At 42.4% G+C, this 16,859-nt stretch overlaps 2 protein-coding genes across 2 annotated transcripts in view; one reads left to right on the top strand and one right to left on the bottom strand.

Moving 5' to 3' along the window:
• The window catches only part of scai (suppressor of cancer cell invasion), a 404,273-nt gene that overhangs the window by 95,594 nt on the left and 291,820 nt on the right, over positions 1-16,859 (bottom strand). Inside the window, exons 9-10 of the mRNA XM_028809140.2 lie at positions 12,965-13,063; positions 12,724-12,876 (exon numbers count right to left, since the gene is read on the bottom strand). Coding sequence (XP_028664973.1) covers positions 12,724-12,876; positions 12,965-13,063 — 252 coding nt within the window. The remainder of the gene's footprint in view (positions 1-12,723; positions 12,877-12,964; positions 13,064-16,859) is intronic.
• Positions 1-16,859, top strand: part of LOC127529167 (uncharacterized) — a 445,804-nt gene that overhangs the window by 213,884 nt on the left and 215,061 nt on the right. The window lies entirely within an intron of this gene.

Raw genomic sequence — 16,859 nt, 5'->3', positions numbered from 1 at the left:
TTTCCCTGCTTTATCCTTCTATAGTTTCAACAATCCTGAAAATTGCCCTTCTCCTTATAAATGAGTACAATCCCACTGATCCTCCACTCCTCTGCTATTCTCTCCTGTTCATAGATCTTCTGCATTAGATCCTACAACACATCTTCTGTCTCTTATTCTAAATTCTTCCACTCTTCTGCTGGTTTTCACCCAGTCCTGTTACCTTTCCATTTTTTGTTTTCAGTACCTACTTTACTTCCTCCCTCCTTCTTCTTGGTAATCACCCTTCATTTGGGTGAAACACAAGCACTCACTGGGCGGCACGGTGGCGCAGTGGGTAGTGCTGCTGCCTCGCAGTTGGGAGATCTGGAGACCTGGGTTCGCTTCCCGGGTCCTCCCTGCGTGGAGTTTGCATATTCTCCCCGTGTCTGCGTGGGTTTCCTCCGGGCGCTCCGGTTTCCTCCCACAGTCCAAAGACATGCAGGTTAGGTGGATTGGTGATTCTAAAATTGGCCCTAGTGTGTGCTTGGTGTGTGGGTGTGTTTGTGTGTGTCCTGCGGTGGGTTGGCACCCTGCCTGGGATTGGTTCCTTCCTTGTGCCCTGTGTTGGCTGGGATTGGCTCCAGCAGACCCCCGTGACCCTGTGTTTGGATTCAGTGGGTTGGAAAATGGATGGATGGATGGACAAGCACTCACTACAGAGTGCATTCAAAGTGACCCACCAGGAAATATGGGAATACAGTCTCTTGGCGGTGATTGGCAGGTGGCACCACTCCCAGGGGGACCATCCACAAAACACATGGGACATATCCAAGGTGTTGGAACTTAAATATAACCAATGGCAAATACAGCAGCTTTAAAGGCCCACCTGCACTTCAGAAGATGTCACCCACCTGAAGCTAAGCATGTTCAGGCCCGGCCAGAACTTGGATTGAGACCATCTAGGAAAAACTTTGATTGCTTGGTGTTGGTGTTGGTGAGGCCAGAAGGGACGCTTACCCCGTAGTCTGTGTGTGGATTCCAATGACCCAGTACAGTGACAGGGACGCTGTGCTGTAAAAATGACTCCGTCCTTCGTATGAGATGTAAAATTGACCTCCTGACTCTCTGTGGTCATAAAAGATCCCTGGGCATCCTTTGCAAAGATTAGGGTGTATCTGGATGTTCAGGCTAAATTGCCCTCCATGGCCTAGTCATTCTGGCCCAATAATTATCACCCATCATTCTCATGTCTCACTCTTGCTTTCACCACTTCAACACATAATAGCTAATGTGTGGTGAGAGTACTGGCACACAAACTGCTGCTGTTGCATCATCCAGGTGAGTGCTGCACATTAGTGGCTTCCCACTCAGTACGAAAAGCACTTTGAGTAAGAAGAAAAGCACTATATACTGTAGATGTAAATGATTATCATTCATATTATTATTATTATTACAGACTTGCTCAATGTTGTTGTCCATAGTGGATGAGCGTCCCACTATATCTTGAGCTTAAACTTGTCTAACCATGGTTGAACTTCTCAAACCATTTGTCGCCTAAACACAATGCCATGAAAAATATCGTCTCAATATTGTACAGAAGGCCTCTTGTGGATTTCAGCACCTGGAACAACAAGATAGGGATGGTTGTGGGACTGATATGTTACATACTATATAGTCTGCATAAAGTGATATTTTCTGTTCAAGTCCTTCTCTGATAACCCCATTTATCTCTCGTTTCTTCTGGGGATTGATAGCCAATGGCTTAATGGCTTATGCAAAAAGCACTGGTGATACTGGGCTCCGTTGTCAAGTACCTCACTCAAATTTGAATTAGTCTGAGTTTTCAGTGAAAGGTTTGGTCTGGTGGTATTACTGAGGGAGCACGTCCTCGGTCCGTCTTGCTAAGAATGTCACTTTACCTTTACATCATTATTCAGAGGTGAAATTGGTCTACATATGTTTCCTTAAGAGGCATTAGCTCTCTGGAAATGTGTTCTTTTTAATTGCAGCGTTTTAATTAACCTGAACTTAAATAATTATAAATAAAAAATGTATTATCCCCCCAGCATGCAATATGACGGTTAAAAGATTACACGAGAAGTAAAAAGGAAAATCAAGCTCTTTACTGACGGGTTCATGTGTTATTCCAGACGGGAAGCTTATGACAGACATATCAAGCAATGTGGGAGTCTTGACCTATGCAGTCTGCCATCTTTCATCGCCACGCTGAAAGGATTTTCACCGGACGAAAGACATAACCTTCTGCCCGGCCTCGGACGGAAGACATATTCTTCCGCCCAGCAGCTTCAAGTGTGTTGGCCATAGGTCCATTCTTATATTCTGGTTGCTCCATGTGCAGGCTCTTGGCTCCGGATCCAAACAAGGACAGGAAAGGACTCAAACCCCGCCTTCAAAAATAGAGGAATAACACAATGCCTACATACAGTTCTCATTCTCCCAACAAGGAAAGAGAATGGTGTGCTGACAGAAGACAGAAATATACTAGTCTGTCTTTAGGCTGACTATTCAGTTCTCCAGTTGTCTTTGGCTCTCTAGTCCTGTGCTTGGCTCGGCAATTCTAAATACTGATGCTGTGCCCCTGTGTACCATACTTGGTCTGCCTGTATGAATGAGTCCATAACAGTGGGCACAGTGAACAGTGACATTAAACTTAATAACGAAACATAGTACAGTGGAACCTCGGTTTGCGAGTAACTTGGTTTACGAGTGTTTTGCAAGACGAGCAAAAATTTTTAATAAATTTTCACTTGATAAACAAGCGAGGTCTTACAGTACGAGTAGTTTGTCTGCTGAGCGTCATGTGATCACAACTGAGCTGATGGTTCTTCTCTCCCATCTCACGGCGGGATTGTGGGCAATCGTCTCCTATTCTCCGTCTGAGTCGGCGTGCCTCACTCATATAGTCAACATCCGTATGAACGTATAGTGTTTACTACAGCATTAGCATTGTGACTGTGTGCGCGCTCGTGTGTGTGTGTATGTGTGCTTGCGCGCGCGCTTGTGTGTGCTGTGACGTGCGATTCCCCATCTTGCACCCTAAAACACGAAGCTGAGTCTCAGTACTTTAGCAACACCAGCTTTATTCAGCTTGAAACAGCAACACCGCGGTTATTTATACACAGACACAGCAGTCAGGCAGGGCCCTGCACATTTATAATGTTCCTTGTATCACCCATTGATGGCAAGCGCTTATAGCATGTCCGCGATCTTTTCGGATTCACTTTTGCGGAGAACTGCTACAGCGCTGGGAGACTGCGATTGCTTTGGGACGCTCTTCCGCGTGTCGTCCCGTTGGGTGCAATCCCACAAGAGTTTAGAAACTCACTCACACCAGCCATGATTCTTTTCAAAGGTAAAGTGCAAGTTAATTTGTTTTATGTATTTTTACTTTATATTTTGTATTAATCATTTTTATATGAATAGTTTTGGGTTGTGGAACAAATCATCTGAGTTTCCATTATTTCTTATGGGGAAATTCACTTTGATATATGAGTGCTTTGAACTGCGAGCATGTTTCCGGAACGAATTATGCTTGCAAACCGAGGTTCCACTGTATAACAACATAATACACAATGCAGGAAGTCTTTATTTTTCTTTGGAAACAGTTATTAGCGGTTGGTGGAATAATTAGCCTCTGTAAACATTATTAATAATAACAGAGTCAACTTTGTTGAAAATCTTCTATAATACGCTACCGTGGCTGTTCGTTTGTCTGTTCAGGATTTTAAATCACCTGTAGCTCACAAACCATTTGACCTATTGACTTGAAATTTAGTACACATATACTACGTGACCTCTACTGTTTGCTTTCGGGGTGAAGATTTTTATTACTCTTTTTATTTTTATTTTATTGTAGAATCAACTCTCAGCAGCGTGCAGCAGGACAGCCATGTGGAGCATGCGTATGAGCACCATTCTCATCCCTACCACCTTCGCCATCACTTCCTCAACCGCTTCATATCTTAAATTATTCTTGAGGCAGATTGAACACTTAAGTGCCATCTTAAGTGAAAAATTAAGGAAAATGTACGAAGTAATTGCAACACAAAAACGGACTTAATCAGTTTTAATGTGAAAAGATGATGACGGAAGAAGAGAAGAAGCGGGACGGTAGAGTGGAGAAAACAAGAGCTGCTTAGGAACCAGCAAGCGCATCAACCTCAGAGCAAGTGAATGCTAATTGTACAGAGAAAGAGGATGAAAACTGTAAGTCAAGTGTATTCACTGCATGTTATCGTGCAGTACGCCGCAACTGGTATTTTATTAAACTCAGCTGGATAGCCATCTGGGCCTGCAATTTTCCCACCCTGGAGTGAGTTTCTGGCATCCTCTATATCTAGGCAGTGGTGTTTCAATTTTTCTGATCTCAGAGTATTGAGTGGTGGTATCTGTATTTGAAGATTATTAGGACTAAATATATGCACTCCCCTCCACAATTATTGGTAATCCTGGTTAAGGTCGAGGAGATGAGGAGAGTTATAAAAAGCTAACCTTTTGTTGAATTACCTTAATCTCACACTGAAAACATTGAAAGAAGTCTAAGTGAGAAAAAATAATCCCACATCGAGAAATATTTTTAACAAAACAGCATACTGTATGCCATGATTATTTGAAATCACAGAAACTCTTATGAACAAAGTGTAACTGAAAAATTTTGTTCAACTTATATCTTATTTTTTAAGTTGACCAGAGTGTGTATGAACTTTCAGGCAGTGATCCATAACTTCCTGCCTCACTGGGGTATAAATATGAAGTGGCCCGGAGGCCAAATTCCCTTAATCATTTATCAACATGGGAAAGATAAGAGAAGACACAATTCAAATGAGAGAAAAGTGTGTTGACCTTCACAAGTCAAGGAATGGCTATAAAAATAGCTACTCCCCTGAAAAAGCCCATATCTAAAGTTAAAATAAACTGGAACTGTGACCAAATGTCTGGATGAGAACCCAAGTTTATTTTGCTCCAATGTAAATAAACATCACATTAGAAAAAGTTGATGCTTTTAAAGGCCCAGTTGAAAGGATGGAATAAGATTGTACCGCTGAGGGACAGAATGCGAGTTCATCGTTAAGGACAACTGGACAGGAATGACTCAGGACTACACCGTCACAGAAGATGCTGCAAAGCCATGACAGGTACTATACAAGTTAGAGAGCCAAGGGCAAAAGAAAATTGTGCTATATATGTTGAATTTTGTGTTGCCAAAAGTTGGAGAATGATGATGCAAGACATGTGGCCGCAAGTCCGACGACACGACCACAAAGTCGATCATCGAACTGAGGCCTACGGTGTCCTGGTGCCAAGTGCACATATGAACACCCCTATGCTTGAACATGAAACCTCTCAACCTCACGCACAAGCTCAGGCTCCTTCCCCTTCAGAGAGGTGACATTCCACGTCCAAGAGCCAGCTTCTGTAGCCGAGGATCGGACCGCCAAGGTCCCCGCCTTCGGCCACCACCCAACTCACACTGCACCCGACCTCCTTGGCCCCCTCCCATAGGTGGTGAGCCCATGGGAAGGGGGACCCACGTTGCCCTCTTCAGGCTGTGCCCCGGCCGAGCCCCATGGGTGCAAGCCCGGCCACCAGGCGCTCGCCATCGAGCCCCACCTCCAGGCCTGGCTCCAGAGGGGGACCCGGTGACCCGCGTCCGGGCGAGGAAAACGCCGTCCAAATTTTTTATTCGTCATAGGAGGTTTGTATAACCACTCTTTGTCTCATCCCTCACCTAGGACCAGTTTGCCTTGGGTGGCCCTACCAGGGGCATAAAGGCCCCAGACAACAGAGCTCCTAGGATCATTGGGACACGCAAACCCCTCCACCACAGTAAGGTGGCGGTTTGAGGAGGGGCAAAAACAACATGCAAGAGTTAAAACCAGAAGGATTAAAGTACCTTTTATCAAAGTGAGAAATCTTAGTAAAACAATCTAGAAATCAAAAAAACAAAATTATTCAATCAATTCCAAATAGTAATACTAATCCCAATACTGATCCCAGAAGAAACCCAAATGAGCACGGGTGGGAAAATGCAAACTTTACAGAAAAGGCAATCTATGCAAAAAAAAAACAAGAACTTTACTCCGAGTGATGTGAGGTAAGAGAACTGTGGTGCTGTCCTTGTTATGTATTCAGTATCGCAATAAACAGTTCAGATTAGACAGCCTTAGATGGAGAAGTTGAGTTTTAATGAAGTAGAAGGCCTTTACTGGTAAGCAAACTGCTTATCAGTCCCATCAATTATTTCATCTTGGAAGGCTGAGGGAAAAATCAATTAATTCCCTGTTTCCTGACAACAGCGCCTGGTAGAATAGGACAGGCGTTCCACTGGGTCCTAGATGAGAATATTCACTAGAAGATTTATGGATTAACAGCAGAGACCAAAGGAGTATATCTATCATCGAGAAGCAGCTTGTCTCAAGAGTCAAAGTACGTCATTTGTAAAACATGCCAATGGAATAAAAAAAAATCTCATGGCACTGAATAATATCTTTGAGTGAAAAAAGCAGGCCGAGCTACTAATTGCAGCACAAAGTGGTTAGAACTGGTGCCTCCCACCACTAGGGATTTGGAATCAAATCTCAGCCCAGGGTGTGTGTGAGTGGAGACTGGACGGTCCCAATGTGTTTCAGATGGATTTCTCACCGATCCTATTCACCTGATTTCTCCAAAATAATATCAAGCTGACTTTTGTAGGATCCAAAAATTCTACTTTAGTTGAATTAACATGTTGAGTACAAAAGAGCTTCAGTTAAAAGACAAAATATTCCCCTGGAGACAAGTTAAGGTAGTTTGTTTGTCATTCTCTTTCTGCAATATATTGTCTTCCATATATTTATTTTGTATGTAGCTCCTTTTCTACCTATTAACTGTATATAGTGCCTTTCATATCTATCTATCTCTCTCTCTCTCGTAATATGCAATCCACAATCCAGGGAATAAGCCCTGTCTGAAACATAGCAATAATTATGTATGATACATTAATATTTTTGTTCCTTGTGATGCACAGCCTTTTGATCAAAGAGTAATTAATTAGATTCACATTCTTTGAATATGGAAAATTATTCATTTGAATATTAGAAAAATCTGAACGAGATCAGGACATTCATCCCAACAAAGTTTGTCAGTCTTATCCACTTAATTTTTCTAAATTAACATCAAGTGGAGTTTTGAAGGTCCCTAAAATCCTACTGTCTACCACACTATTTGTTCACTCATTCCACGTGTCTGAGGTTCTCCGTATGAAGAAAAAGCTTCCTAATGTTTGTGTGAATTTTACCCTGAACTCATTTTAAAGTCACTGTCTCAATTCACTGGTCCCTTCATAATTTTAAACCCTTCAATCATGTTACCTCTTTACATTTACTGATATTAAATTTCATTTGCCACATGTCTGCCAGTCTGTATGCTATCCAAGTCCCTCTGTGATGATTCAATGGATTCTCGATTATCTGCCAATCCACATATCTTGGTATCATCTGCAAAATGAACTAGCTTGTCATTTACATTGCTGTCTAAATCATTTCTATTGTCATGCACGTGCAAGTAGGAGGACATTGTATGGACCCAAGCGAAGGTAATTCCACGCCAGGACAGGGGGTGGCGGGGTGCACTAAACCTTCTCCTGTTGTCTCTGCAGACCAGCTGTGGGAAAACCTGTCTGACTCAACATTGAAAACATCATTTCCGGCACCCAGCATGACGTCAATTCCGGTTCTGGCGCTCAGGACAATGTCAGAAGAAGGTCACATTTGGTTCCCCTATGTCACTTCCGCATTGAGCACTTAAAACCACCATCTTGCCAAACCCTCAGAAGTTCATGTCTGGACTCCCAACAGAGACCCTTCTGTCTAAAACCAAACCCATTGCAGCCAAGGAGAATATACGGGTAGCTGCCCTAAACCTTTTAAAATGTGTTGAGCCTGATCTTTTCACACAATATATTAAAAATTGCAGAAGCACTAACCCCCTGCTGGTCATCATTCTTAACATTAGCCAATTCTGATAAGGCTCCCTGAACCCTCTGCTTGCTGTGTCTGAGCTAATTCTGCACCCGTCTACAAACATCACCCTGAATTGCCACTTCTTTTAGGTTGATGCCTAACCTCTCATGTGGCATCTTACCAAATGCTTTCTGAAAGTCCAAATAAATCACCTCATAAGCTCCACTCTGATCATATCCTTTTGTTGCTTCCTCATAGAATTTCAGCATGTTAATAAAACATGACCTCCTTATTCTGGACCCATTCTGACTGCTTAGTTAAACTCCTGTTCTTGCCAGGTGTTGCTCAATCTTATCCTTAAATCTTTCCATTAATTCTCCTGTGATGCATGTTAAGCTTACTGGCCTATAGTTGCTTGCATCTACCTGGTCACCCTTTTTATATAATGGAATTAAAAAAAAATATATATATATATTTATTTATTCATTGCAATTGTAGTCTGAGTCTCGACCTGATTGTATGGGTGGTTACCTACCAGGTAACGCATGTGGTTGTTCTGCCATTCGGCAAACATCCGCCACGGGGCCCTCTTCATATATATCTATATATATTTATATCTGTATATCTATATCCTCTTTAATAAAATCCCTGTGTGTGTCCAGGTGTCCGTGTGTGTCTTCTGGTGAAGTGCGCATGTGTGGGGCACGGTGCGATGTGCGATATTACTGTCACAGAAAGTTACAGGCGTTTTATGGAAAAACAAACCAGTATTACTGCGAGAGGAAATTAAAAGTACACAATACAGTGACAGCCACATACAAGCCAGTGTTACTGTCACAGGAGATTAAAGGCATATTACCGACACGCACGCCTGTATTACCCCCAGAGAAAATTAAAGGTATATTACGGACGTACAAGCCAGCGGACATACAAGACAGTACAGTAATCCCTCGCTATATCGCGCGTCGCCTTTCGCGGCTTCACTCCATCGCGGATTTTATATGTAAGCATATTTAAATATATATCGCGGATTTTTCACTGCTTCGCGGGTTTCTGCGGACAATGGGTCTTTTAATTTCTGGTACATGCTTCCTCAGTTGGTTTGCCCAGTTGATTTCATACAAGGGACGCTATTGGCAGATGGCTGAGAAGCTACCCAGCTTACTTTTCTCTTTGTCTTGCGCTGACTTTCTCTGATCCTGACGTAGGGGGATTGAGCAGAGGGGGCTGTTCGCACACCTAGACGATACGGACGCTCATCTAAAAATGCTGAAAGATTATCTTCACGTTGCTATCTTTTGTGCAGCTGCTTCCTGAAAGGACATGCTGCCTGGTGCTTCGCATACTTAAAAGCTCGAAGGGCACGTATTGATTTTTGATTGAAAAACAAACTCTGTCTCTCTCTCTGCTCCTGACGGAGGGGGTGTGAGCTGCCACCTTCAACAGCTTTGTACCGGCGGTGCTTCGCATACTTAAAAGCCAAACAGCCCTATTGATTTGTTTGCTTTCCTCTGTCTTTCTGACAGACTCTGCTCCTGACGCGCACATCCTTTGAAGAGGAAGATATGTTTGCATTCTTTTAATTGTGAGACGGAACTGTCATCTCTGTCTTGTCATGGAGCACAGTTTAAACTTTTGAAAAAGAGACAAATGTTTGTTTGCAGTGTTTGAATAACGTTCCTGTCTCTCTACAACCTCCTGTGTTTCTGCGCAAATCTGTGACCCAAGCATGACAATATAAAAATAACCATATAAACATATGGTTTCTACTTCGCGGATTTTCTTATTTCACGGGTGGCTCTGGAACGCAACCCCCGCGATGGAGGAGGGATTACTGTATTACTGTCACAGAAAATTAAAGACACACAATACACGGCGGCAGCCCACAAAGAACAGTCAGCTCAGCAAGTAAACATCAACAAAAGAAAGGCTGAAAGACAAAGAAAAATACGACCAACAAAAAGAATGAGGTCAAAGTCCCTTGCCATTTAATATAGACTGTTCCTACTAATGTTTATGCACTACTGTTCTAGCGCCCGTTATTTTAATGGGCTAAATGACTAGTGTATATATATCTGTATATCTACATATATCTATATTTTTTTTTCCCCCCACACAAAATACATTTTTATTATGAGTTTTGTTCAATAACCTATTTTCACTGTGTGTGTCAACATGTTAACAAAGTTTTAGCAAAAATGCATGTGCCTGGGATGTTATGATCATATAACACAAGTAATCTGAGCTTTTTTCATGGATGTTTTAATATGATACTGCCTGCACAGGATGGCAGCAGCTTTTAAATTGGAAAGTTAATCAGGAGTCAAGTCAAGTTCACTATAACACACAAGAATCGACAGCAGAATGACAAAGATATAGTACACAAAGATCAGAACGTAAAACAAAATTTATATGTTGAGAACGTTGTAAGGGTGCTGATAACCTAAAAGAAATCATATAACCAGAGACACAAAAGTTGTAGCATAAAAAAAAAAAAAGGATTATGTATCGGGCGGCACGGTGGCACAGTGGGTAGTGCTGCTGCCTCGCAGTTGGGAGACCTGTGGACCTGGGTTCGCTTCCCGGGTCCTCCCTGCGTGGAGTTTGCATGTTCTCCCCGTGTCTGCGTGGGTTTCCTCCCACAGTCCAAACACATGCTGGTTAGGTGGATTGGCGATTCTAAATTGGCCCTAGTGTGTGCTTGGTGTGTGGGTGTGTTTGTGTGTGTCCTGCGGTGGGTTGGCACCCTGCCCGGGATTGGTTCCTGCCTTGTGCCTTGTGTTGGCTGGGATTGGCTCCAGCAGACCCCCGTGACCCTGTGTGGAAAATGGATGGATGGATAGTTTTAGACTCTTCCCATCCAAACTAATGGAGCCTGAGAGAATCTGCCTGGAAGAATGGGATGAACTGCCCCAATCTAGGTCTGCCAAGCTTATAGCGACTTACCCAAAAAGACTTGGACCTGGAATTACTGCCAAAGGGGCTTCTATAAACTACTGAACTACTTTTGCATTATAGATTAGCGAGTGTACATTAATGGACAAAATTAGTTTAGTAAATTTGTCCATTTAAAAGCAAATCTAAAACGCAGGAAGATGAGCATAAAGTAAAAGGGTCTGAAGACCTCATGAATGCAATGTATGTCTGCAAACAGAGGTAGTTTAGAGCAGCAATTTAACTATTCATTGTGCCAATCTTTGTGATGTGAGAGACAAATTGCAGAACCCAAAGATCTCCTGAGCAGACATGCAGAGGACACAAACTCCAATCTGGACAGTGATGGGACTCACAGTGCCTGAGGATATTTGGAGAAAAACACAAACTCTTGCGGTGACCCTGTGTTCGGATTCAGCGGGTTGGAAAATGGATGGATAGATTATGTATCCCAGCGGTCCCTGCAGTGTTGCTCTATTTGATGACAGTGGAGGACGCAGGGGCCAATAGGAAGAAGGGCCCTTTAAAGAGGGAACCAGAAAGACAAGACTAGGTCTGAATTCATCTGTCTGTGTTTCATCACCATCACACCCATTTGGATTACCATTTGTTGTCCTGGATTATTGTTCCTGTCTGGATGCATGGTCTCCCTCTTGTGTTTACAAGTACTGTGAGTATTGATCGGATTTGGTCTCGTCTTCGTCAGAGGGAGCACTCCCAATCTCATCACCCCTCACCACGTCAGGATACCGGCAGGACAAACTTTGCAGTTCTTACAGTAAACAGTAGTACTAGGGTGTTGTACCGTGTTAGCCATTATGAATGTAGTGAAAAGTCAAGCAAAAGGACACCTTTTATTGGCTAACTAAAAAGATTACAATATGCAAGCTTTCGAGGCAACTCAGGCCCCTTCTTCAGGCCTGAGTCGCCTCGAAAGCTTGCATATTGTAATCTTTTTAGTTAGCCAATAAAAGGTGTCCTTTTGCTTGACTTTTCATTACAGTAAACTCTCTTTCTCTTTCATCCATCATCATCATCTGTTGCTGCTACATTTGGACTGTGTTTTGGACTTTGTCATTAGTGTTTATCGCTCCCGGTTCGTTGTTGTTGAGTCTAGTTATTATTTGTTATCTCCACAGGGGAGTTAGGGAGGGTTAGCTGTTTATTTGTTGTGTATATTTCTTTTTCATTTAATATACTTCATTATTATTGATTTACTCTGCCACGGATATAATTAATAAATCACCATCCTTTCAACAGTGTAAATCTGACTGGACGTCTACAGTGGGCACAGGAGCTTCTGGGGACAGGAAGGGCTGGTGGGAAATTTAAAAGGGAGCCAGCTAAGCAGCAAACCCTCGGTGGTTTTGTGTTCACATTCACCTGTCTGTCTTGTCTCCAATACCTCCTGTGAAATATCGTTTCTATCCTGGATCGTCGAACCTGTACAGATGTATGGACTGTCTTGTGCCTGCCTGTCATGTGAGTGGTGTTGGATTGGTCATTGTGCTTCATCGGAAGGAGTGCTCCCCAAACTTCATCACCCCCTCACCGCATCAGGACTAACAGTAGAGACTGTTTATTACATTACTTATGGAAAGCATTGTCCAGAATTGGTCACTATTAGCTTCAATTATGTCACAAAGTTCTTTCTTTCTATTCTGCATAAAAACATGGGATTAAAACATTTTCACCACCACAACAAAGTACAAGGGGTGAGTAACAAATGAAAAAATTCATTTCTGGGTTAGGGTTATGCTTGTGTATTTGCAAAGGGATATCCAACAAGCTCACATTGGTGTGATAGTCAGGTATCCACACAACCTTTAGCCCATATACTGTCATAATTGTGTAGATGCATTTTTACCTGATTATTGCAGTTTCCAATAATTAAGGCATCTGCCAGTGTTAGCTGCCCCACAATCATGCCCTGTTCCAGCTGAGGCACCCCTCCTTCGGTCAGTCGATTGGACGTAATCACTACAGCATTGTCATCATTTAAAACCATCACTGGATCCGCCTTGAAAAACAAGATTTCATTATTTATTATAATCTCATGTGGATCTAACATTTCCCAGGATCCAACAAAAAGACATTAGGAGGCTCACCTCAATGAAGGCTGCCACTTCCTGCAAAACCAGGTTCCATTCCAACTGGTCCTCTGTGTTAAAACGATGTGTATAATCTTCGATTTCATCTGATAAATCCTACAAAACAACACACAGAGGGTAAGATACGATTACTGAATGTATTTTTAAGCACTTTCATGTTAATTTCTATCTGAACTCACCTGACATGTGGGGTTCACTATAGAAAGGCATTACGTTTCCATGTTGTATATACAGCATATGTGATGTTGTTCTCTACAGAAAGGTACTACATGTTTCTATATACTGTGATGGACAAAGATGGACTGCCACCCTGTCTTTTATGAATGGACTGCCAGGATGGGTGCTGCTCCCTTCCTGAATGTGAATAATGGATGGACGTAGGGGGCCTGCTTCTCAAATATGACTATTCCCCCAGTATGCTAGGTGGCAGTGCTCCTCTGATGTACCTCCGGTTTGGACCCATAGGGCTACATGGGAACTGTAGTTCCAGAGTGCAGCCTTGTTGGGTTCCTAGGGAGCCACCAGAGGAATTGCCAGAAGGGGGCATCCTTGTTTTTATGGATGTTTCACTTCACCTGGTGGTGCTTCCTGGGTGCAATGGTTTGGCACTGGAAGTACACTTGGGTCCAGCATAAACACAGTTGTTCCACCTTATGTCAGAGAGAGTTGAGGTCAGTAGGAGGTGGACAAAGTGCACCTCAGAGGAGAAAACGACAAAAACTTTGTGAGATCTGTACAAATATCCTTTCTGTTAACCTTTTCCCACTTCTATGTGGGGTTGATGTGGTTGATCAACCTTCTCCATACAGCTTGGTCCTGCACTTTCTTAGTTAGATGCTTTTCCTTCAGATCCCCTTTAATTTTATCCAACCACTTTTCCTCATTTGCTTTCTCCTCCCAGGTACGTCCATTCCCATCACTCTTTTGCTTGAATATTCATCATCTCTCCTCATCACACATCCATACCACTTCAACCTAGTTTCCTGGACTTTCTTAGATTTCTCTCCTACTTTTGTTGCACCACTGATTGTCTCATTTCTTATTCTGTCCTTTTTATTAACTCCATACTTCCACTTCAACATTCTCATCTCTGCTACATCTCACTTCCTCTCCAGCACTCCTTTTAGTGCCCTTCTCTCAGCTCCATACACCATTGCACATTTTACTACTGTCTTAAAAACCTTACCTTTAACCTCTGCCTCAAGTCTTTGATCACACAATACTCCTGATCCCTTCTTCCAATTGTTCCAACCACAATGCACTCTATGGGGTAATCCCTGCATCTGATTCTCCATCTTGGGCTATATGAACTTGTCCACTCTTTTCACCAGCTCTCCCTGCATGCTAACTTCTGAATCCTGATCATCATTAACCCTTAAATATTCTGCCCTCTTCTAATTTATCTTCAATCCTCTATCTTCTCCATTCTCCCAACTTCCTCTTCAATTCCTCTTTTCTGGTGCTACAAAACACAATGTCATTAGCAAAAAGCCTGATTGGTCTTTAATCTCATGAGTCAACATACCCATAACCAGAATTATAATATGGAATGAATTATAATGTATTGAATCTGTGGAGATATCACTTTAAAATAACATATTCATCCAATCTCTGCTCCTTAGGGACAAGCTGACAGAGATGGGAGTTGATGCATACCTGGTGGCATGGATCGTGGACTATCTTACAGACAGACCTCAGTATGTGCGTCTCGGGAACTGCACGTCTGACATTGTGGTCAGCAGCACAGGAGCGCCACAGGGGACTGTACTTTCTCTGGTCCTGTTCAGCCTATATACATAGGACTTCCAATACAACTCGGAGTCCTGCCACGTGCAAAAGTTTGCTGATGACACTGCTATCATGGGCTGCATCAGGAGTGGGCAGGAGGAGGAGTATAGGAACCTAACAAAGGACTTTGTTAAATGGTGTGACTCAAACCACCTACACCTGAACACCAGCAAAACCAAGGAGCTGGTGGTGGATTTTAGGATATCATGGCAATATTCTCGTCTCGCGGGACTTCTCTTTTAAAAATCTCGTCGTGTTGAAAGATTTTTTTTATATAATAGAGAGATTTTGTCATTGTTTATTTTCTATATATAATATCCAATTCTCTTCTAAGCCATGTATTTTATGGGTGGTCAGCCGTCCATCACAGTTTAGGGGCCACCCCAGCCCTATGAAGGCAGGCTGAGAATTGATGTCCAGTGCACTTCACTCTTGTTCTCTTTCAGATTTCCAATTTCAGAGTATTACTAATTATTAATTTTCGTACAGATCGGCTTTTTCACTAAGATTTCCTTTTGCAACCCTTTTTTTTTTTACTCTTTTAAAGCTTTTGTTGTATTTTACATTTTCCTTTAATAAAATTTCCTCTATATAGATTTGATGAGTCCTTGCTCTGTATTAGCCAGGTGCGGCTTGTAACCGTGATCCTCTCCTTTGTGTAGCATGTTGAGTGCGTTTTAGGAGATTATAGAATAAGTTTTTGAACTTTGGGAGAGAACTGTACTATTGTGTGGTGTAGGCTGACGCCAGTCGTTTCAGTGGAAGCTGGGCTGTCTTTTGGTGCACCTACTATAGGCAGGCTGCTGGGATACTGGCCTGCTTCCTTGAGTGTTTTAAAGTCCTTTGACCACCCTGGCAGCTTATGAGATTAAATTACAACACTAGTGACTTGTCCAGGTTTGGGTTCCTGCCTAACTGTTGTGAAAGACAACTCAAAAATGCCCACTACAACAGGAAAGTTGTCAAACCATGCCTACAAATGATCAGGGTGCATGCAGAATTTTTATAAATAAAAGGATTTATCTTCTCAAAAATGCTCTGTTAATGGTGATGCTCCAAACAGCAGAAAAAGCAAACAGTCATTGCTTGAAATAGGCAATCCCGAAGCAAAGAAAGTACCAATACACAAAGCTAAAGAATGGCCAAAAGAACAGAGAAAAAGGTCAAAATCCATAAAGTTCACAAAAAGCAGATAAAAAAAAAAATCACAAAAGACACTCACCAACCCCCAGCGCATTCAATGAACCGCAAAGGACTGTGCATTTGAATGGCCAAAAGAACAGAGAAAGAGGTCCAAATACGGAAAGTTTACAAAAAAGTACAGAAGAAAATCACAAAAGGCACTCATCGATCTCCAGCACATTCAACAAACCACAAAGGACTCTGGGTTTTCCTCAAAGGGCAGGAGGTGCTGCCTCTTGTGGGACCAGCCACAAAACACATGATAAAGACAGATATAAAGAAACTCCTCCTATTTGTGTTGATTATGTACATCAGCCTTTAGTTTTATTTTTACTTATGTACATCAGTTACCTTTGTTATGTTCTTTATGTTTTGTGGGTGGTCCCCCAAGAAGCGGGGCCACTTTCCAATTATCATTGGGAACCGCTCTCCACCCTATAAATTTAAAGGGTCTCCCAATAGTTCCTGGTGATTCTTTTTGAACATGCCAGGGAATGGTGAGTCCTTGTGTTTTGTCCCTGCTTATTGTCGTTGCTGGAAATTTAACCTGTTGCTCAGTCTTTTTCATTTGTTGCTGGATTCTGTATTGGGACATTGATCATCTACACTGCACTGCCTTTTTGTTTTACTCGACTTTGCCTTTTGTGCTCTACAGTGCTTGCTTTTGTTTCACTGCAGTTTTGTGAAAATAAACTGTTTATTTTTATGAAGATCCCGTGTTTGCCCTCATTACTAGCCGGGGTTTGACAGTGATATCTGCATCTAGTGGGCATCTACAGAAAGTGATTTTGGAAATTCTAGGAATTTATGTGCTTCAGGATTCCTAGTTCATAACAATGTGACTCTGAATTTGGATTATGTGGCTCCAGGAGGTCTGCAGCTGACAACACAATCTTATAAACATCACAGTAACTAGCCGAGC

The sequence above is a fragment of the Erpetoichthys calabaricus genome, chromosome 9 (genome assembly GCF_900747795.2).
Source record: "Erpetoichthys calabaricus chromosome 9, fErpCal1.3, whole genome shotgun sequence".
NCBI classification, from domain to species: domain Eukaryota; kingdom Metazoa; phylum Chordata; class Cladistia; order Polypteriformes; family Polypteridae; genus Erpetoichthys; species Erpetoichthys calabaricus.
Note: the sequence above shows the minus strand (reverse complement) of the source record. Positions and strands in the feature narration are given on the sequence as shown.